Source organism: Eptatretus burgeri, chromosome 4 (assembly GCF_056783735.1).
Source record: "Eptatretus burgeri isolate ZD-2024b chromosome 4, Ebu_testis_v1, whole genome shotgun sequence".
Classification (NCBI taxonomy): Eukaryota; Metazoa; Chordata; class Myxini; order Myxiniformes; family Myxinidae; genus Eptatretus; species Eptatretus burgeri.
Window position 1 is genome coordinate 72,513,369 of NC_140964.1, and position 23,645 is coordinate 72,537,013.

Genomic DNA, 23,645 nt, shown 5'->3' on the forward strand with positions numbered 1-23,645 from the left:
GACCGGAAAAAAATATATATATACATATACATATACATATATATATATATATATATATATATATATATATATATATATATATATATATATATATATACAGTAGACTAGGCGTAAGTCGTCACCATCTGGACCGAGAAAAAAGTGACGACTTACGAGTATGCGAATATTCATGATGACTGTGAGGTGAAGGATGAAGTCGCGCGTGGCCTGGACACATATGTGTGAGAGCCGGCTATTGTACCAAAAGGAAAACACAATCCTCGGGGCATAGGTGGGGGTGAGTTGGTGAGTTGGAAAGTGATCAAGCAAAGATGGAATTCATGAATCAGTTTATCAAAAGTAAAGATAATGAACAACTCTGTAAGACAACTCGTATACCATCGGTGATGGTATGGTGACAAATTACATGACACACAGTCATCGTGGTAATGATTACCACTCAATGCCTATGTGTAAGTGAGTGCGGTAATGTACAAAACAAGCCAATATAAAATCATGATCTGACTTCAACACTAAGCTCGATCGATCCTTTACTTCTTCGCGAAGTAATCCGTTATGTTTGACTGCCTCAAACTCTTGGGCATCTGGTGCATGAGAAAGGATTCAAACCGGTCTTTGTATTCCATGATGTTGGCTGGGCAATCCTCCACCGAAAGACAGTATCGGCCGATTATTTGGCCGAATCGGCCGAATCGGCCGAAACCGAATATTTGGCTGAGCCGACATTTGCCGAAACCAGATGATGAGCGCGTCATTGACATCTTCAAAGGACACACATTTCACGCATTTCACACTTCCCACCGGCCTCACGATCTTCTCCACTTGTCCAAATATCTTGCCCTTATTCTTCAAGATATCGTTCAATGTCTGCCGTTTTGATGTCCAACTTCTCAGCTATGTCTGTTTTCTTCATCAGTGGATTTGCCTCGCAAAACTGGATAATGTCGTATTTTTCTTGGTAGGTTTTAGTTCTGAGCTTACGCTTAGTCGCCATTGTCCTGCCTGCAGTGTGATCAATGTGTGTACGCAGTTATAAATAGCCTATCACTGGCGGTGTACACCAATGAGCGAGCATCACGATTCCATGAAATCGGGCTTCTCATGAGGCAGCAGTTCCATGTGACGAGTTAGGAGTGGTAATTTACTTGAGTTTCCATTACGTGGGAATGGACAACATCTGACGACTTAGACGAAGTGACGACTTAGAGATGACGACTTACAGAGGGATGACCCTTTATTCAAAGGGATTTAACATGAGATAAATTCGGGACTTGTTGACGCTGCCGACTTAGGCGAAGTGACGAGTTACACGCTGCCGACTTACACCTAGAATACTGTGTGTATATATATATATATATATATATATATATATATATATATATATATATATATATATATATATATATGTAATATTGTTGTGGATCTCCACCACGCCAGCATGCGGCGACTGCTTTTAGCTAATCGCGGCCGCGTGCCCACCGGACGCGCAATCCTAGTCGCAGCTTTCGGATCAACGCTGAAATCCAGCTACGGGTGTGTTTTTAACCACACCGTAAATCAGCCAACTATTCTGTCCACGCGCGACGGTCCGATCGCCAAATTGTCGATTTACCGAAGTATGCGCACAGACAGAAATGCCGGGGATTTACACCTCAACGGAGCCTGCACGAAAACGAGCCGTTCTTACGTTGCTCATTCCATTTGCGATTTGCGGAGCAGTTGTATTTCGCCAAGCCCCGTCGGATCCGATTACTTTATAGGCTATTTAAAAGCCAGCGAATATTCCGTACGTAATTACAGCAGCTCAATGGAGGAAGGGGACACAACGAGCAGGTGAACATTCAAACAAGGACATTTATTTGTCACACGTATGCAGTCAAGGAAGCAATGCAGATATACAAGCACGGATGCAATGAATGGGGGTAGGGACAAGACACGAGCAAACAAAGACCTACAGCCATATCTATTTATTATGTACACAATCACTTAACCACAATTCTACTTAGCGGACACGGCGCCACAACTTTCATGCAAAGAAAACCCCATGAAAGGAAAGGGTAAGAACAGGGCCCATAGGCCTTTAATGTTCGCAGAGCTTTGGAGACGGAAGGAGCTCCGTGAGACCGTGCTGGTTACCTGCCACCCTCGTGGTGACTCGCTGGGCGACCCTCGATGTTCCGTCAACACGGTAGTTGGTGTAATGGTGACTCGGTTGGTCGGGGCCTTGCCGTGCGACCTGGTCGATCGGGCCTATCCGACGACGCCTCAGAGGAACGAACGGGCCTTTGCTCTTTCAATAGTTGATGCTCTTTTACGAGCCTGCTCGTTCCTTAGCGTTTGCTCCGTCGTCCGTGTTTCGCTGGCTGGCGACCCCTCTCCGGCCATCACCACCGACCCACATTTCGGCACGGTACTGCAGGCTTGGCTGCGCTCCCGGCTTCCCTATGCTCCGATGACCCCGACTGCCCTCCACTGGACTCGAACCTTGACGCTCTCCACCCCGACTCCAGCTCGACTCCACACAGACTCCACTCTGAACCCCGACAGACTCTGATCCCCGACAGACTTCTCGGCGAACCCAGACCGACTGCCGCTTGGCATTCCAGCGCGCCTTTTTATGGGGTCCGGGGGAGGGGGGTGAGTTTGATCTTCCACCTTCGACCTTTCACCCCCGCTGGCTCCGCCCCTTTTGGTGTTTTGATCCGATCTCGTCGCCAAACTCAGAGAGAGCGGACGTTGCAGAGATCACCAGCCGTGGAAAGGGGACGTGGCTGAAATCACCGGCCGTCACCCCAACGAGGCAGCCGTCGTGTTTGGCGAAGGTGCCGCTCATTGGGATTCGCCGTGGCTGGCAAAAAGATGGCGGCGCAATGGAGATGAAGGTGAGGCGATGTTGTTCGTTTGTGAGATGGTGAGGAGATGTCGTGGTTGGCGCTGTGGTGGGGATGGCATGGTTGTTGAGATGCGGTTGTAGTTGTTCAGATGCAGTTGTGGTTGTTGAGATGCGGTTGTGGTTGTTGAGATGCGGTTGTTCCAAAATAAAGATAGCAAAAGACTAATGGCTGACTCAAAGATCACAGCCCTGTTACACGAATAATTGCCCTTTAGACATCGGTGGGGAAATCTAATCTGAACACACACTTATCGACATAACTGATCTCTGGGAAGCCTGAATGGTGTTCGGTGAATTTCCACAACCGTAAAAAAAAATATATATATATATATATATATATATATATATATATATATATATATATATATATATATATATATATATATATATATATATATATATATATATATATATATAGCAGGGTTTGTCTGTTTGTCCATTTATATGTGCTTCAGAAACTAAAAAACTACTGAACCAAATCCAACCAAATTTTGCATGTTGCCTAATGGTTCCCTGAGTATGGCTGCTGTTGGGTTAGCATATCTTGGGGAGTGGCGGGAGGTGGGGGGGGGTTAGGTTTGGGGGATGACGCCAATTCTTTCTATGTAAATGTGTATCATATTGTACCACCTGGTGGTATCCAGTATTAAAGATCATCATCTTATTTAAAGAAAGTAAAAACAACTTGATAATATGCATTGCGGTGATGTTCATCCCTCATTGAGAATAATTAAAAATGTTTCATTTCACTCAGTTTAAGTGGAGGTTAAAACCAAAACAAACAACATGAAGCTTCACAGCAAAGTGGAAGTGATTTTTGCTCAGGCCATATATAAGCAGCAAGGATAATAGTGTTGTGGTTGACCAAATTCGCAAACCACCATTCAGGTCCCTTAGGTGAGATATCTCTGTAAGTATATGTGTAGTTAGGCCCAAACCCGTTGTTTCGAGGGAATAAATGTCATTCAGTCGGGCTGCGACTCTTCAGGATAGCCGTTTTTCTTTTACTATCTTTATTTTGGACCAGCCGCCATTACTACCACCACCAACCACAACGCCGCTTCACAACAACAACCACCAACCACAACGCCGCTTCACAACAACAGCCACGACCTTTACCGTCACAACTCGCCACCATCACATCCCTGTCATTCCCACGCCACTTGTGGGCGCCGATGATGGACTTGTGCGGGGCGCGCACCGAGCAGCGTGTTCAGAAACATCACAGACTTTCCGAGAAAAACGGATCAAAAACGACTCACGCCCACTTCTGTTCCGTCCTATCGGAGAGCGTGGGGCGATTTGGCCCCGCCTCCAGGGCGTTGGAGTGAGGTCGCTATATGCAAATTCATGGATCAAAAAGCATTCACGCCCACTTTTCCTCGGTCCAATGGGGAGCCAGTTAGAGAGGTGAAGGGTCGGAGGCAGAGGGTCAAAGGTGAAGGAGCGAAGCCACGGGGCTTATATAAACGGCTGCGTTCGTCAGTAAAAGAAGTTGAGAGTGGTGCGTTGGAACGAGTTGTCGGTGGAGCTGGGAAGAAGATTCGCAGTTCGGAGGGGAGAAGTCAAGAGTGAAGAGTTGGGACGAGCCAAGAGAGGAGACTGAGAGGGCGATTAGACGGAGCTGTGGAGAGGTGGCGGCGGCGAAGGCGGACGAGGGGGTGCTCGCGTCGGTGCCGGGAGCTGCAGAGGGAGAGGCCAGCAACGCGACCGAGGTCGAGGAGGAGACGCTCGTCACGGGACCCGAGACAGGGTGATATCCTCCTCCCCCCCGAGCATCAACAACCCCCTCCTGTTTCCCCCCGCGCTGAGATAGTGCGACAAGGGGGCCCCTTTCCCACCCCCTACCAGACACTGTCCGTGAGGCCCGCGGAGTTGAGGCGCCACCACCGCTCCGCGTCTCATCATCAGACGGGTAGGCCCGACACGGTCTCCGCCCCAGGCCCGCCTACCCCCCTCATCCTTGAGGGTGGTTCTTTTCCTTTGCTTTGGGAATATGTGTTGTCGGCGCCGTCTGTGAAGTAAAATTGTATAAGTGTTGCCGTGTGCTCGGTAGTCGGATAGCTCTGCATTGTGTTTCTCTTTTATATTTGCTTTTTGTGTAATATTGTGTTTCTTCTCCTTTTACATGTGCTTTTGGTGTAATTGTATATGTGTGCTTCCCGTTCATCGCGAAATAAATGTGCTTATTGTTGAACTGTTTTCCCGCTTCGCTTCGTCTTTTCTTTCATTGAATCTCCATCTTGCTTCACGTAAAGGGTTGGTCGTGGGCTAAAACGCCCGATAATTAATCGAACCGTCGAGGCCGACGAATAACACCGCTCGGTTATCCCGATAGTACGGAACGGGTCGCTTAAAGTGGCCCGTGTCCGAAGTCGACCTGCGGCGAGGTGCGATCGCCCGGTCTACCCTCCGTGTGGGTACTTAGGTAGGTCGAATTTGGCGAGCAACCCTATCCCACGCGGGGGCCGATTGGCACGATCGTGGTGAGACCGAAAGGTCCACCCGTGACTAGTTCCCGGCGTTAGTCCGAGAGGGTCACGACTGGATTGTCCGTCCGGTGGGCGACGTGCCGCGATTTGAGTTACGTGGCCGTTCGCACGCCGGCGGGCGTGAATCCGCAACAATATCAATGAAGATGATGTTAATTGATTTCCAAGCAGATGGAAGATGACCTCAGGCAAATTATAGAGTAAATAGAGCAGAATATTTGTGCAGTACAGCATGTTGTCTTTTGATTAAAGATCCCATGACACTCAAAAGTACTGAAATTGCATATATATATATATATATATATATATATATATATATATATATATATATATATATATATATATATATACATACATACATACATACATACATACATACATACATACATATGTCCTATAGGAGTTTTTCATCGTGATTTCTGATCTGACAATGTTTTTTCACAATACTCGTTCTGTAAAATGTAAAATTAAAAAGACAAACCTCTTAGGAGCACCCCTAAAAATTCTGCCGAAATCTACTGAACGACGCGTAACCCACATGACGTCATCTCCAGAACAACAAAGGCTGCACGCAAATTACTCGGGTTGGTGGTCTACGTGATTGTATTGGCTTCCTGTGTGTTTCCACATTTGATTGGTCGACTCAAACGCTTCGTTCATTTCTGTTTTAAAAAAATCAAACATTTGGTTTTGAATAATGGATGACATGGACTTTGATTTGTCTGGTAGCGACAGTGAGTGTGAGAGAAATGAAGGATTTTGGTCTGAATCAGATGGAGAATTGTCGGATAACATAGTCGCGGGAGGTGAAGTTCAGGCAGCTGGAAATGGAATATGGCCTTACCAGTTCGAGCCCGAAGCAGGACAAGCAGAGGAAACTGGCGATTAAATTCCCGGAGTTAATGATGATCGGGAGGACATCAAAAGAAGACTTGGCAATAACAACTGGATAGACTAAATCCTTTTCGTAATTCAGTAATGTAAATTCGACTTGCATACTGCTCGATATCAGAAATATTTTAGTGAGGTCACGTGAACAGCGCAGCGGACATGTTGATCCGCGGCGAATGAATCGCAAGCAAGGCCAGCCCATGTCATCGGCCGTGTCTCTCCGCGCATAAAACGAAGCAATCTCGCTGTCCGGATACGATGAAAACTTGTGTGCAGAACACACCTTGCAACACAATTGTCTAGAGTAGTCCGATAAATCTGACGTTCTGTTGCATTTTTATTTATTTTATTCCTGCTGTCGTCATGTAGCGCCAGTAGAAAACAATGAAGAAAAGAGAATAATAGAAGAAAGCTACAGCACCTCAGATTTATCAGACGAGTCGGACGGACGACGGATTTATTGGACGAGTCTAGACTCTAGAGTTGACAAGTAACTTGTACTAGCATGCACACAATGTATAAGCCGATGCGTAAGAGTCCGGAGGCTATGAGGCCGTGTCTTAGGACAGATACATTTGTCTTTCATAGTTGTGCCAACATAGTTTTCCCTGTTCATTTATTACAGCATTTTGGCTAAATGTTAATGAATAGCATGCCAATGGAAGCAGCACCTTCACTTTAGAATAAACCCATGTATGTTGAGTGCAGCCATACCTGGCTTGCATGTATGTGGAATCGTACCTATCCCAGCAGGCTGGTTTCAACGAACAATTCAATAAGCTGCAAAATGTGGGTGCAAGTTTTTCACATTGTTCGATTTTAAAATTATCTCCTTGCACCTTGAAATGATGCAATATTAATCTTTGGTATTTTTCTTGTATGTCCCTGTAAGTTTCTTTTTTAATGGAAAGGTTCAACAGTCACATTTTATATTTTGTGGACATGGTATAGCCTTTTATTGTGCATACATGTGTTGGATTTGTACACGACTACGACAAGGTAGTAAAGGGATAAATAATTGCCTCGTGATTGTTGTGCATACATGGCTCAGAAGCAGAATTTCTTGTCTCTGTGTGTGAGGAAACTTTCGCGAAACAATCACAGGAATTAAGACGATCAGTGAGATAGCAAACACATGTGCACAGTGCATATGTACGTACTTTAGACGGCGCACGACGTCTAATCAATCGACTCTGAGCGAGTCGCGTTCTGGAGATGACATCAACGGTCACGTGACCTGTGGTTCGCTGAACTCCACTTTTTTGAGGGGATAAAACTTTCTTCACAAACTTTACATAACCAGCATAGCAAGTTAGCACTACAAATAACCTGCATAGCAAGTTGTGAAAAGCACTACAAATGTTTGAAATATTCGTCTAATTATCCCATTGTTGACTTTATAAAAACAAACATGGGTGATTTCTTCACTAGGAAGGTCAAGTTAATATATAAATAACCTGAAACGTTTGAGTGTCATGGGACCTTTAAATGTGTCAGCAAAGCAATGTGTACTTTTGCTATTTTGAGATAAAACACCCCATGTTGTAACATAAAGTACCTCATGTTATATTTTTGTGGATTATGTTTTGTGTTATACTTTTCTGTTTTATTCTCAAACTTGGTGGTGTAATGGTTAGTGTCTGCTCTCATTCTAGGTGGTCAGTGGTTTGCAACCCTGCCCAGTCATAAAAAAACTTATAAAATGTTACATCCTGCTTCCTTGTTTGACACTTAGCATTTAAAAGGAAAGCGCACAGACAAACAACTTTAAGTTGTTAACAGGGTCACAGGCTTTGATGAGCCTGTTGGGCTCCTATGTTGAAGACTTGAAGTTATGTGTGCTTCAGGGAGGAAGTTGAAACCGGCTGTATTTGTTTTAAAACTAACACGTGATGTCACATTGATTTCACAACCAATCAGAGGCCTCCAATGGGCAAGCCATGGCTATCTCAACAGAAATTTCTGGAAAATTCACCGACGTTTTATTTAGCTCATTTTATTCACCGACGTTGCCTCATAGTATACTCTTTTTATCCACTGAAGCAAGGTGAAAACATCAATAACTAATTAACCTCTGCCATCGAAGATGGATGGAGGTTACTGTTTTCACCCCTTTCTGTTTGTTTTTTGTTTGTTTGTGAACAGTATGACGGAAAAACTCCTCGACGGATTTCGACGAAACTTGGTGGGGGGGTTAGGTCTGGTCCAAGGATCATGTCATTAGATATTGGACTTGGTCCAAAATCCAATATGGCCACTATGGCGGCCAATTTTAAAAATATTTGAATTCTTTTTTTTTTGCATTTCTACATGTTTTAAGTGATTTCCAACCCCCCGCCCCCCAAAAAAAAATTGTGAGAGAAAAAAAAAATTTGCAACTTTTTTTTCAACAAAATTTCGATTTCGTTTTTTGCATTTCTACATGTTTTAAGTGATTTCCACCCCCCCCCCAAAAAAAATTGTTAGAGAAAAAAAATTTTGCAAATTTTTTTCAACAAAATTTCGACTTTTTTTTTTGCATTTCTCCATGTTATAAGTGATTTCCAACAAAAAACATGCCAAAATTATAATTGCGGCTGATTTTGGAACTTCAGGTGGATATACCCACGTAAAATCAATTTCTGTCTCAAGGAATCAAGTTATGACTAATGAATTGAGTGTGTAAAAGTTAAAAGTAAAAGGGAAAGTTGCAAACTATAACTCTGTGAGCACTGTTGACGTCAAATTGAATGAATAGGATATCAGGTTCACTTGAGTGACCGAGCAGTATTGGCGGCAGAGGTTTTGCACTCTACCGAGTGCTCCCCCTCTAGTTGAATCAAGTGATTCTCTTTTTTTGAAATCTGAGATTTTCATTTCCCTTTAAGCCAGCTGTCTCACCCATAAATGTGTAAACAAAAGAAAGTATGTTTGTATTTGTTTTGAATTTACATGACATTTTATTTCAAATAAATATTTGTAGATTAAAAATGTAAACAGATTCATTGGAAACTACAATACTGTTTTGTACCTCATGTGCTTTTGTCACCTTACCGGTCCAAACTCCCTCCGCTCTCAATGATCTATTTCAGATTCCAACAAGAAGCTGAAAGATGTCTTGGAAGAGTTTTATGGAGATGGAATTTTGTCGAAGTACAATCCAGACCAGGTATTCTTCAAGCTACACCTTTCACGCTTGTTGGACTTTGCCTGAATTGCAATTCCAATTCCCTTATCGTCGAGATTCTTCATTCCAATAAATATCCTCTGAATTAACTTCCACATCATCATTTATAATTTTTCATTGGGAATTCACTTCATTCGAGTAAGAGTAGCTTTCTTCACATCTATATCCATACTCTCTCTCTCTCTCTCTCTCTCTCTCTCTGTCTCTCTCGTCTCTCTCTCTCTCTCTCTCTCTCTCTCTCTCTCTCTCTCTCTCTCTCTCTCTCTCTCTCTCTCTCTCTCTCTCTCTCTCTCTCTCTCTCTCTCTCTCTCTCTCTCTCTCTCTCTCTCTCTCTCTCTCTCTCTCTCTCTCTCTCTCTCTCTCTCTCTCTCTCTCTCTCTCTCTCTCTCTCTCTCTCTCTCTCTCTCTCTCTCTCTCTCTCTCTCTCTCTCTCTCTCTCTCTCTCTCTCTTTTTCATCCGTTGATAAAATGTCTGCTTATTTACTGTTTTAAATGATTCATCTTCATATGATATGAGGAATCATTACCAGCTAAATGGAATAACAGCATGGCTCAAAGGTTGCAAACTTACATTTGGGTTGTGTTGTCTGGCTTTGATTCTTCGCCCAACGATGAACGACCTGCTTTTCAGGCAGTGTCGCATCAGTTAATATGGTTTGGGCTTATCCCCCCCCCACCCTCTTCAAAGGGAGAATTAAGACAGCTGTCCTATCTGCTAGCATTCGCTTATACATGTTAAAGACGCAATACTATCTTCAAAAGAGCAGGCCATTGTGTGCTCGTACTTGAGCCAAATTCTCAATTCCTGCCCAAATATATGGAGCTCCACATCAGCATCATTGCCACACTCAATTGGGTGATTCTATATAATCGCAATCAAATTATTATTCATTCCTAAAGGCCCGGTCACACCTTGACGTTTTAGCCAGCGATGGCAACGTATTAAAATGTATGTAAAACGCTGGCTTACGTTGAACTTTTGATGTTTTTTTTTTAAAGATTCGGACGTATTCATAGCGACTTGGTCTTATGTATAACGCATTGGTAACGGACACAGAACGTTTCGTTGTGTTATAGATAACTTATACCAACAAATGCTGAACCTGTTGTCGGCCTACTCAACCGATGCCCAACGATAGTCTAACTTAGGCATAGCGCGTTGCACGCATCGCCGACGATGTCGTGACGTAGCCTATTAAAAGGCTGACTCACAACGGTTCGAATCATAACTGCCGTAGAAATGGAAGTGTCAACATCGCGGTCACAACTTGGCGATCTTGCCAGCGTATGCCGACCTAAGAAAAATGTGTCTAAAACGTTGGGGCACGTCAAATACGGTATGAGTAAGTTTGGTATACGTGAGTACAACGCTAAAGTACGCTATCATACGTCGTAGTAAGTAGAGTACGTCAAGAAATTTTAAACATGTTCAAAATTTTACGACGTACTCGGCGTATGACACACGTTCCGCATGCGATGGGGATAAGTTTTACACACGATATGTGGACGCTTACACACGTCCACAAAGGCTACTTATAAGCTACTCATAAGTCGAAACACGTCGCGGTAATGTCTTTTTTACGCGAAACTTATTTCTAACTTATGTTTGACGTGCTTTGAACCAATTCTTTACGTAGTCCCAACACACATCGACGTATGTAGATGTATTCCAATGATGTCTTCCGGTCGACAAAAAAAAAAAAAATGAACGTGTTTCTAGCTTACAACTGCCATATAAAGACGTGTTCCCAGCGGTTTTGGGAATTGGTATATAAAAATGGTGTTCATAAAAGGGGAACCCAACAGTGTTTTCGAGTCCTTTTTGAGTCGATGTCCATGTCAGCAGTAACAGTATCAGTATCAGTATTAGTATTAGTATTAGTATTAGTAGTAGTAGTAGTAGTTTGTTCATGTTGGCAGTAGTAGGTGAGTGTGAGGGGGAGGGTGTGGGTTATGATGGATCGTCCTTGCGTTTAACGATTTAACGATTTAAATGATAAACTCAACGATTTAAATGGCTGCATCTCCACTATTGAAAGTAGACGCTTGCGCTCAACAATTGGATTTTTTTTACACTCAATGACTTTTAAACGGTACCACTCAGCTATTTTCATTGTTTACAATGAACGATTTAAATTGCTGTCACTCGCCTTTGTTTTTTGACGCTGGGGTTTGGAAATTTGAAGCGTTTCTTCTGAACGTGTTAAAACGCTCAAACTCGACTATTTTAAATAGACGCTGCCGATGGACAATTGGAATCATAGCCAAGCTAGACATCGAAGTGTGAACATCCTCGTCATGCCGAAGAAAAGTTTGAAGAATGCTGCAAATAAGTGTCCTGGCCGTGGCCGTGGACGCTGACGCAAGGACGATCCATTATACCGACGTCTTTCAGCCTATGAGTAACTTAAAAGTAACGTCTGTCGATGTGTGGCAACGATCGCGTAACGTGCCAACAACACGTTAATCATAGGTTAGAAATAAGTTTCGGGTACACTAAACATTACCTCGGCGTGTCTCAACTTATGATTAACTTACAAGTAGCATGTGTTGACGTCTGTCAACGATCGCAGACCTTGCATACAACTTGTGGCCAGTGTAGCGGAATGTGTGAGTCATACGCCGGCATACGTCATGAAATTTCAAGCATGAAAAAATTTGAGGACAACCAAAAAGTACAACGTTTAAAGCCAACGTACAACAACGTATGGCAGTGTTTTTCAGCGTGCTCTCAATGTTATCAAAACTTACCCATAACGTATTCAATGTGTGCCAGCGTTTTAGAAAAAAAATTCAAAAATCGGCATACGTTGGCTAAAACGTCAAGGTGTGACCGGGCCTTTAGGCCAGCTCCATGAGACCATCATTTTCATCTGTAACAGAAAATAACAATGGTAGTGATGAAGTCACTTGTAACTTCGTGTTTTAAAAGAAAACCATGAATTCTGTTTAACCTGCCAAATCTTGTGTCTTCAACCCATCACTCTCTGTACCCACCATACCCAGTCACACCAACTGTTCCTGGACTCTGTGTTTTGCACCTGAGAAGGTAGAGGAGTTTCTGGTAACCCTCGACTCGAGTTCTGCAACTGGACCAGATGACATCAGCTCACGTGTCCTAAAAAACCTGCTCTGCTGCACTTGCATATCCTCTTTCTGCTCTTTTCACCCTTTAATGTGCCCGAGATCATCTTGCATCTGCTTGAAATTCAGCCAACATCACCGCATTACATAAACAAGGTGCAAAAAATAATCCCCTTAACTAAAGACCTATCACCTTACTTCCAATCATCAGCAAGGTCGTGGAATTTATCATCGCAGTTGATATGAAATCATTCCTTTTCTCCAATGGCCTCATCTCACACATCATCAACTCGGATTCAGACCAGGTCACTCTACCTTAGACATGCTGCTCCTACTCTCCCAACAATGAATAGAGGCCCTCAATGTCAGACATGAGATCAGGGCCATCTCTTCAGACATATCTTGAGCTTTTGATACACTCGGGCATCCTGCCTTGCTCTCCAAATTCTCTGCCAATGGCATCCAAGGCCAACTCCACACATGGCTTACTGACTTTCTCTATGCTTGAAAGCAATATGTAGCTCTCAACGGAATCCTTTCATCTCCTCTCGACGTGAAGGCTGGAGTGCCTCAAGGCAGTGTTCTGGGCTGAGTCCTATTCCTAATGTTCATGAATGATCTATCTGATTCTCTGGAAAATCCTCTTTATCTATTTGCTGATGACTCCACCCTCTGCCATGATGTCCCTCATCCTTCAGATAGGCTGGCAACAGCCTCTTCCCTCTCTTCAGATTTTGAAAGATTCACAAACTGGTCAAACCTTGGGACCATCTGGCAAACCTTCTCATCTACTTTCTTAACAATGCTCTTGAAAAAGTTCTTTAACTCAAACTTTTGCCCCTCATGATGAGCTATTATCTCTAATTTATTGTGCAAACCACACTTCGAAGTTGGCCTCTAAAGCCAGTCGCTGGCTGAGTATACTCCATCATGCATAGTCCTTCCTTGGCACACCTAAATTCTTATCCACCTCCATGGCCTTCATTGCAGCTTAATTGGAATACTGCTCTCCCCTCTGAGTTGGCACAGCTGCCTCACATGTTGCTCACATTGATGCCAAGGAAACCAAAGCATTCAAGATCGTTGGAATCTCCTGCGATGTGGCCGATTCTATTATCCTATCACTTTCACATTGCAGACAGGTTGGTGCTCTCTTTGTCATCTATACTGCTTCTGGTTAATTTCTGGTCTTGCACCCTCTGCTCTCTCTATGCGTTGTGTCCATCCCTGCCTTGCCCCCCTCCCCCTCCCCAACCACAGAGGTTTCTGCAGTGCGCACGTGGTCCACCTCCTTCTGGTGAAGCTCTGAAAATCTAGAATCACTTCTCACTGCCACTCATTCATTTCTCATTTTTCCCCACCTGTGGAACCAACTTCCACATTCTCTTCAATCTCATTCTTATCTCTATGTCTTCCAGACAGCTGTTTATCACCATATCAGATCACCCCCTATCCAAAACCATGATATTTTAGACTGCCCCAAACCCACCTCCTTCCAAATATCCAGCTTTTCCTTCATGAGTATTTGCTTCTGTATCCATCAAGTCCACCCCATGTATCTTTCCCTATCCCTCATTCTTCCTCACATCCCTTACTTGTCCAAATCTCCCTCTACTTTGTCCTTCAAACCTGCTGCTGGTGTATTTCCCCCTCTCTTTCTACCGTTCATTTTGTTCTATTACGTCCTGATCCATTGTATGTTCCAGGTCCTCCACGAGCCTCGACTTCATGCACATAAAAACAAATAAATAAATAATAATAATGATAGCAGAAAGCTGTCACAATGCTCTGAGAATAGGATGGCTTTGACAACTCACTATTCATGAGACCACCACAGCAGTCGCAGAGCAGTAAGGGTTCTAATTATATTGTGCTGAGCCCTACATCATCCTGTATGAGGGAATCTGGTATGGTTAAAGGACAAACGCTTTACTTTTATTCAAATTACAGCATAATGTATTTTACAACATTATAGACAACACAGCTGGCTTCATTTATTTACTCCATAATGGGGTACCTCGATTTGCATTGCACCAGATGAAATAGTCAAATGATGTACAACATTTACACCCATGGTTGGATTGTTGTGGACATAGGTCTTGTACATTAAAATGGAAGGTACAAATTAACATGTGATTGTTTTATCCCTCGTGCACCCGCAGAAACAGGATATCCTCAACCAGGTAAGCCTACCTTTCTGACGTCACACCGACCTGTTTTTCTCTCCCTCGCCCCCTCCAATACACCATCAATTTATAACGGAGCCTCTGTGGGAATGTTGGGACAAATATCAGTTTATCTTGCACGAAATCCATTGGGTTCTTGTGTTAATGTTAATGATTTTGTACATTTCGATCTATTATCCTTCATCAGCTGAAAAGTTTTGCAATTATTTGACTAAATGAGCTGCTACTCCCAAATTACAAAGGTGGTATTTCGTGAAAATCAACAAATATAATGAGTTATTGGATTAGTTGAGGATAATGTTACCGCTGGGTGGGAGCATATTTGTTACCAACTTGTTTATTCCTGGGATACATTCTCCAAGGGAATCAATCTTGATTGTGAACTGCCACCCCAGCGCTGCGCAGAAAAGATATTCTTCATGCAGTTCAACCAGTCATCTTGTGCTCGTTGCTTCGTGATGATTATCGATAAATGGGGAAATTAGGGTATCGCTGACAAAAATCCATAACCTTGCACAAACGAAATTTTCACAAGTTTGCAAGTTCATATTTAGGAATGTTATTTCTGAAAATGCCATTTATTGCATTTTAGTAACTTAATGAGTGCAATAATTGATTGATCATGGAAAAGGAGGTGGAAGAAGTTTGAACAAAATGAAGTGATATACTGTAGGATAGACAATATTTTACACACCAGAATTAAGATACTATTATACATTTCAATTGATTTTTAGATCCTCGTGGAGGATCTCTAAGTCTTACTCACGTTGTTGTTCTTGTGGACTTTTTTGTTTCACAGCCTACAGTTTTCATCGAAACTTCCTGAAACTTGGAATATACATGTAGAAATACCCTGCGCAGACAGTAACCATCTCCGATTTTGAAAATTCCTCCGAGAAAAAAAAGTTATGACGTCAAAATATCTCCGCTAATGGAAATCGCCTAAAAAATTATCTCCGAAACTAGGCAAGCTTTTTGAATTTTGTTTGCGGGAATCAAGCCGGGTATTAGCACAGATAATAATTTATCGCAAACCTGATACATCACAATGACGTCATATTCGTTTTTATGACGTCATCCTTAAGAGGACGAGGATCTTAGCTCATTCGAGCTTGTTAAAATTCATCCCTCCATGTATCTGGTGTCCATTGCATGCTTCAGTTTAGAATCATTCTCGAGTTGATAAGTTGCAAAATGTAACTATTTTGTTGATAGACTTCCGAGAACCACTATTCAAAGAAAGATGTGGGATGGTTTCACGTGATAATTTCCTGTGAGCATCCTGACATAGTTTGCATACTTTTTCACACACGATCCCAGACATCTTTTTGCATTTTTATGCCTCCACCTAAGAAGTTGCCGGAGGCATTGTGTTTTTGGGTTGTCCGTCCGTCCGTCTGACCGTGCATCCGTGATCGGCTTTTGTTACCACGATAACTTATGAACGGCTGAAGGCATCTACATAAAACTTGGTACAAGAATGTATAATGATGCAAAGATGAACCAATTATATTTTGGGGTCATGATGTCAAAGGTCAGAGGTCATGTTGGGTAAAAACTTTGGTACTGCACTAACTTGTGTACCAGTGATTGGATTTTGACCAGACTTGATACAACTATATATATATATATATATATATATATATATATATATATATATATATATATATATATATATATATATATATATATATATATATATATATATATATGTATATATATATATGTATATGTAAGCCTGGTGTTGGTGCAGTGGTTAGGGCAGTGGCTTGGGATCCAAAAGGTCCTGAGTTCAAGCCCCGTTGGGCCACTGAATTAATACACCAGGGGGTTGACTCAGCCTGTCATCCTTCCGAGGTCGGCGAAATGAGTACCAGTATACTGGGCCGGTGTATACCCCGGTTAAAATAGGTGTACCATATCCCTGTGTCGTAAGAGGCGACCAGGGTTGCGTCAGGAAGGGCATCCGGCATAAAAACATGTGCCAAATCACTATGCGGATCATACGGATGATCCGCTGTGGCGACCCCTAACGGGAGCAGCCGAAAGAAGAAGAAGAAGATATATATATATATATATATATATATATATATATATATATATATATATATATATATATATATATATATATATATATATATATATACATTGTTGCGAATTTACGCCCGCCGGCATGCGATTGGCCGTTCGACTCGAATGGTAGCCGCCTCGCCCACCGGAACGGACAATTCAGTCGTGACCCTCTTGGAACAACGCCGGGAGCTAGTCACGGGTGGGGGTTTAATCTCACCACGATCGTGCCAATTGCCCACCCGCGCAGGATAGGGTTGCTCATCAAATTTGATTTACCTAAGTACCTGCGCGAGTAGTCGACCGGGCGATCCTACCACGCCACAGGCCGACTCCGGACAGGAACCGCTTAAGCGGTCCGTTCCGTGCTCCAGTGATAACCGAGCGGTGTTATCGTTGGCCTTGATGGTTCCGATTAGTTATCCGGGTTCTCTAAACCCGCTACAAGCCTCTTACATGAAGCAGGATGGAGAGTCAATAATAGGAAAGGAGACGAAGCGAAGCGGGAACAATTACACAAGAACGTTTAATTGCACACGCAGACCAGCACGGAAGGCACGTATACAGTCACAATCATCATGTACAATAAAGCAAAAGCAAGTCAAGAAATGGCACGTATACACAATCACAGGCAAAAGAGATGTCCCGACTAAACCCGACACATGACAACACTTACCAGTTTTACTTCAAGGACAGGCACCACCCACAGTTATTTACACGAACCCAAAGGAAAAGAGAAAGTTGCGACTTCCCTGCACGCGTTGTCCAGCGTCGCGTCCTTGACCTCGAATCCGAGCCTCCCCCGATGTGGTCTGTGACTCGCACCTCGCGCCGGCACGTATAGCTGCTCCGCGCCACGAACGGGGCTTCCGGCACCTGACAGAAGGCTCGCCCTCTCCCGCTGTAGACGGCGACAGGGCCCAGGACAAGGATGCGCCGACTCGACTCCCTCCAGCTGGACTCGTAGGAGAACTCTCTGAAGAACTCGTAGACAAACGAACCATCAACAGCAACAACCACACGCAGACGAGCGAAGAGGAAGAGGAGGAGGAAGAGAGTGGAGGAAGAGAGTGGAGGAAGAGAGAGAGAGAGAGAGAGAGAGAGAGAGAGAGAGAGAGAGAGAGAGAGAGAGAGAGAGAGAGAGAGAGAGAGAGAGAGAAAGAGAGAGAGAGAGAGATAGAGAGAGATAGAGATAGAGAGAGAGAGAGAACGCGCCCCGCCCCGCCCATGTGTGTCTTTTATAATGCGGGGCTCCGCCCTTCGCTCCGCCCCGTTTTTGGCTCCACCCTCCTTCAAGAAGGTTCTCGAAAAGGGGCGTTCCCTCACCCCGACCGCCTCATGCTGTTCATCCACCAATCGGTGGCAAGCTGCCCTTCCCCCTTCCCTCACACCAAGTGCGGGGAAAAATGGCAGGAAAAGCTCACGAGCATCGTTGGTGGTTTTTGTTTGTTTGAAATAAAATATATAACAGAAAAATGGCTAACTCAAAGCGTCGCAGCCCGGATGGATCACATAAATTCCCTCTATACAACGGGTTTGGGCTAACTACACAAGTACTTGTGGAGATATCTCACCTGAGGGCCCTTTATGCTGTAATGCGAATTTCCACAGCCGTAACACTGTATATATATATATATATATATATATATATATATATATATATATATATATATATATATATATATATATATATATATATATATATATATATATATATATATATACACATATATATTAAAGATGAACTGATTAGATATCGGCATCAATTAAATATGTGATACTTAAGAACAGCTGAACAGATTTAAGTCGAACTTTGCACAAGTATTATAAAGATGTAATAATGTGTGCAGAGGCATATCGGTCGACGTCGCGACATTGAATAGTGCCGTTCTAGCTTTAAATATTCTGGATTACTTGTGCCATTAATGATTTAGACAAGATGTGTTGAGAATTTTCTAACAATTCAAAATAATGTAGCAAGCTCAGTAACATGTCATAAAACTTTTTTTTTTTCTAAGTGCAAAATACAGAAGGGTAGGGACCATTGCGATTGAGAGCAATCTCCTATAACAAGGGAATGAAATGAAATAAGAATAAACTACAATAAGCAGACTAGCATCACATGTAGATTAGATCAGATAGTGAAGAACATCTCGGGTAATCTGTATTAGCATTACCAGACTCAGTGGCGCAATGGTTAGATTGTTTGCTCTGAGTCTGCGATGTTGGTAGTTCAAAGTTGACCACAGCCGAGTCATGCCAAAGACGTTTAAAATTGCATGTGCTGCTTGCTTGATACTTAGTATTTAAAAGGATAGAACACGGACAAACAACTGCATGTTGACAACCATTGTGCAACCTTAATGGGCCAAATGGCTTCCTCCGGTGTCGAGTTCCTTGTAAAGGAATATATTGTTGTGGGGATGACTCTTAATGGGGTAAACTGCTTAGTATAGTTCAGTTATCTCCTTAGTATTTGTTTAGAATAAGCATGACATAATTAATTGTGAGATTAAATGTGCGTTGCTCTAAAGTGCAAATCGATGTTTGTTTTCCCTGCCTTCCTGTTGTTCTATCCTCCACATCTGATCTCTGGCTATGTGTTTTTATGTTCTTTTCCTCTGTTTAAATGTTCTTTACAAAGTACACACAAGAGCCTTGAAGCTCAAGATGCCACGTTTTTACCCTCACCAGAGGAGAGGGTATTGCATTTGGGTCTGTCTGTCTGTCTGTCTACCTGTCTGTCTGTCTGTCTGTCTGTCTGTGTTTGTTTGTTACGTGCAAAATGAAAGATTTTCCAAGTACGTATATTGGTTCGTCGAATTTGTTATTCTGTCTGCCTCTGTCTGTCGCCTACAGGTCACAATTTTAAACAGATCTTCACTAAACTTCACCATTTGGTCGGGTTTGTCAAAAGGAAGAAGCCTATTGTTTTTGAGGTCAAAAGGTCAACATAGTTCCAAGGTCAACAACTGAGGTTGTATTTCTAAAATCCTCAATTTTCATCCGATTGACTTGAAATTTGAAGAGGATTTATATTTGAGGTCACCGAATTCAACCTACTAATTATTTTTGAGCTCAACATCGACCAAAAGGTCAACATAGTCCCACGGTCAACAACTATGGTTGTATTTCTAAAATCCGCAATTTTCTTCCGATTGTCTTGAAATTTGAAGAGGATTTATATTTCTGGTCACTGAATTCAACCACCAATTATTTTGGAGGTCCACATTGGCCAAAGGTCAACATAGGCTGAATTTCTAAAATTGTCAATTTTCATCCGATTGACTTGAGATTTGAAGAGGAGTTCCATATTTGGTAACTGAATTCAACCACCAATTATTTTTGAGGTCAAATTTGTTTTCTGGACTTTGCAAGTGTCGTGCTCTGCATGGTCTTCTTGTTTGTTTGTTTGTCCGCACAGAACATGAGTATGGATTTTCTCCACAACCGCTTATCGGAGCTACACAAAATTTTCAGCAAAGGAACCACTGACTACTCATGAGAATGTTTTTATGATAAATATGATATCATAGATCACATGGTGTGGCAGCCATATTGGAAAAAAGAAAAAAAAATTGGACCTCTATCTTCAAAACTGCCCCATAGAAAAAATTGAAACTTGGCACATGGCAAGTACTCCACATGTGGAAGTATGATTTTTAGTTCACCTGGAACGTAGTTCCAGGGAGCTTATGGGATGGCTCATCATCCGTCCATCCACAAACATTTGCAACTTCTCTGAAACTACACACACAATTTTGATAAAACTACACCCCAACCTTCATCACCCAGTATGTCCCAAAGTATGTTCGTGCTATTAAAAAAAATTAGGCCCAAAGGGAGTCTATGGGGGGCTACCCCCAAAAATAAGTATTTGCTTTCTTCTCAGAAACTACACATTCAATTCTGATGAAACTTGACTAAAACCTTCATCACCTGTGATGTACCAAAGTTTGTTCATGGAATTAAAAAAATTAAGGTGTGAGAGGGTCTACGGAGGGAGTTTATGGGGGAGGGAGGGTTTGCCCACCCCCAAAAGAGGTATTTGCTTTCTTCTCTGAAAATATACACACAATTTCAATGAAACTTGACCACAACCTTCATCACCCATTATGTACCAAAGTTTGTTCACTGCATAAAAAAACAATCCATAGGTATTTACTTTCTTTTCCATTAAATATTTTGTGGGTTATCCACACAAACCAGTGGTTCCCTGTTGTTTTTTTCTCCAGCCACTACCAGGTGAGTACCCAGGGGTATTGCCCCTATTTTTGTATGACGTCATCGGTGCCTTTGTTATGATGTCATAATTGCATGCATAGAATGCTACATCTGATCAGTATGAAAATTTTTGAGAGTCATCTTGGGATAAATTGGTCAACAGAAATAAATTGATGATGTGATCGGTCACGTGGTTTGGCAGCCTTTTTTTTTTTAAACCTTCCAAAATCTTCTCATAAAACGGTTGAACAGATCGAGGCAAAACTTTACAGCTATGACTGCCTATCCATGAGGAACAAAATGTTTCCACCTATGATATTATAGATCCCATCTTTTGGCAGCCATGTTGGATTTACCCGAAAACATTTAAAAATCCCCCTCATTTATCCCTCATGCACCCATGCACACACACACACACACACACACACACACACACACACACACACACACACACACACACACACACACACTTTTACTGAGAGTAAACTCACACATGCAGTTCTGACAACTCCTCAAAAAAAAAGGCTTAGCTTTCCCCTTCTAACTCTGTCCCATCTCCCCCCCCCTCCAACTGCAAGTCTTCACCCTTCCCCTCCCAACCCTAGAGAATTGATTCCCTTCCCCATACTCAAGCCTTCATACTCAATTGTCCTCAATTCCTTCCTCTCCCCCTTCCTAGTTTTACCTCATCTTTACTCTCATCCTCTTCCCAAATGTCAATTCCCACGTCAAGACAGTGGAATATGTAACGTTTTCTGCTCCCCTATCATACTATCACCCACATCACAGAAACCCATCAGGGGGCATTCAAAAATTACAGAACACATATTTTGCCCAAATCTCACACCTCCAAACCCCTGAAATGCTCTGAAAACTTTCAACAGACACTCCCAAACCTATCACTTAACGTTTGATGAAGACACCCTCTCCCCCTATTTCATACCTTAATCCTGAGATGCTATTTATCCTGTTGTTTTTTCAGTTTCTACTCGTTATATTTGAAAAAGTAAAGGCAGTAGGTACAGTTTACCGTCAATAAGACCAGGCAGCAGTCGGAATCCCTGCAATGACGTTATCGGACTAATCGCTTGGAGTGATGTAATTGTTTTGAAAGATGTTCATTTGCTTCCATTTGAAAATGAGATTATGTGTCTGTGGAAAAATGAAGAAACGGAGTGGCAATGATGGAATTTAAATAAGGCAATTTACTTTTATCATTAATGTATTGAATATGTGTAATTCTTCACCTTTGAGAGATGGGGACAAATTATATACAGCAGGATATTTCAAAAAGTTGTGGATGAGTTATGAAAAACTTGGTGGATGAGTTGATTAGCTGACGAGAACAAGCCAATCAGATTTTGGTTGCGGTCCGGATGCAGATCCAGTCTGTCAGTGGGATACAAAGCGTGAACTGTTTAGCCTGGTGGAGGCATATGCTCTCCCGAGTGCCGTTCTCGTTATTACAATAATTACAGAGAAGTGTTCCATTAAAATACCATTAAACTCCACATTTAACATGTTCTAGCTCTGGTTTACTACTTTACCAGTTGTTATTGCCGAGTCTTGCTTCGACGTCGTCCCAATTGTTGTGAATGCCAGGTATTTCATGAATGATGTCATCCCAAATTCTACCTGGGGTTCATAAATGTACAGTCTGACGAGCACCTTCTACATCATGATTTGGCTATCATCGTAATCTGACGATTCTTAATCAGAAAATTATTCGTCAAATTCACTTTCTGGTGAGTCTGAAGCGAGTTTTGCAGCCATTATCGTTTGCATGCTGAGACAATCGTACTGGCGACGATGTCACACAGATGACACAATGACCATGGAGGGTTTCTTCAATCTTTGGGGTGGTTCCAGCTGGAGTCCATACATAGAAGAGTTACAACATGACGAGTCCGGAAAAAAAGTGGTCACGTGGTCTGTGGACGCCATGTTGTTTCCGGCTTTCTCGGCACGTTTTGCACTTTGCGTTTGTTTACATCGAAGATCACTATTTTTGTGTTGTCTACATTTGCTAATTTCTTGAAAGATGACGGGTTGCTGTGCCTTTGGGTACAGTAATTGGTCGGAGAAGGGATTTCACATGTACAGATTCCTGAGAAATCCTGAAAGAAGGAAACTGTGGGTGAATCGAGCCCTTATTTTAGCCCTTTTCTGTTACAGTACTGAATGTGGTTCGTTTGATCAGAATATTTACTGGAAAGTAAGCATTGTATAATACATGTATTTATTTAGTTGGAAGAATTTAAGAGTGAATGAAATATTTTGATGTTGCTGATTTGAAGTGGTAAAGCTGATTCATTCACCTTTTGGAAAATTCTTTTTCTTGACGGAATTAATATAAATAACCTGTCAAAATAACTCTCACTTAGAAGAAAAAAAAAAGATTTTATATGTTTTGCGCTGCTCTTGAGCTAAAATGGACATGACTGTCATGGACACTGATTTTATGCAGTGCAAAGCATTACAAAATTCATGGGGGCTCTGTGTTTTCATTTATGGGGTCACTTGTTAGAATATCGGTGCTAAATTTGGCCAGAGCCTTAGTTTATTTTTTTGCTGCACTCACTTTTGAGCAATACAAGTGTAAATATGTAAATTTCATAGAGTTTTAAGTACTTTGTCGT

General features: G+C 42.4%; 1 protein-coding gene across 4 annotated transcripts in view; it reads left to right on the top strand.

Moving 5' to 3' along the window:
* LOC147028329 (diacylglycerol kinase beta-like) overlaps window positions 1-23,645 on the top strand; it is a 315,192-nt gene that overhangs the window by 111,214 nt on the left and 180,333 nt on the right. For 3 of the 4 annotated variants that reach the window (XM_085878634.1, XM_085878633.1, XM_085878631.1), the window contains exons 3-4: window positions 9,348-9,424; window positions 14,689-14,709. In XM_085878634.1, the coding sequence (XP_085734760.1) occupies window positions 9,348-9,424; window positions 14,689-14,709 (98 nt within the window). The remainder of the gene's footprint in view (window positions 1-9,347; window positions 9,425-14,688; window positions 14,710-23,645) is intronic. The other variant, XM_085878632.1, reaches the window with a different exon arrangement.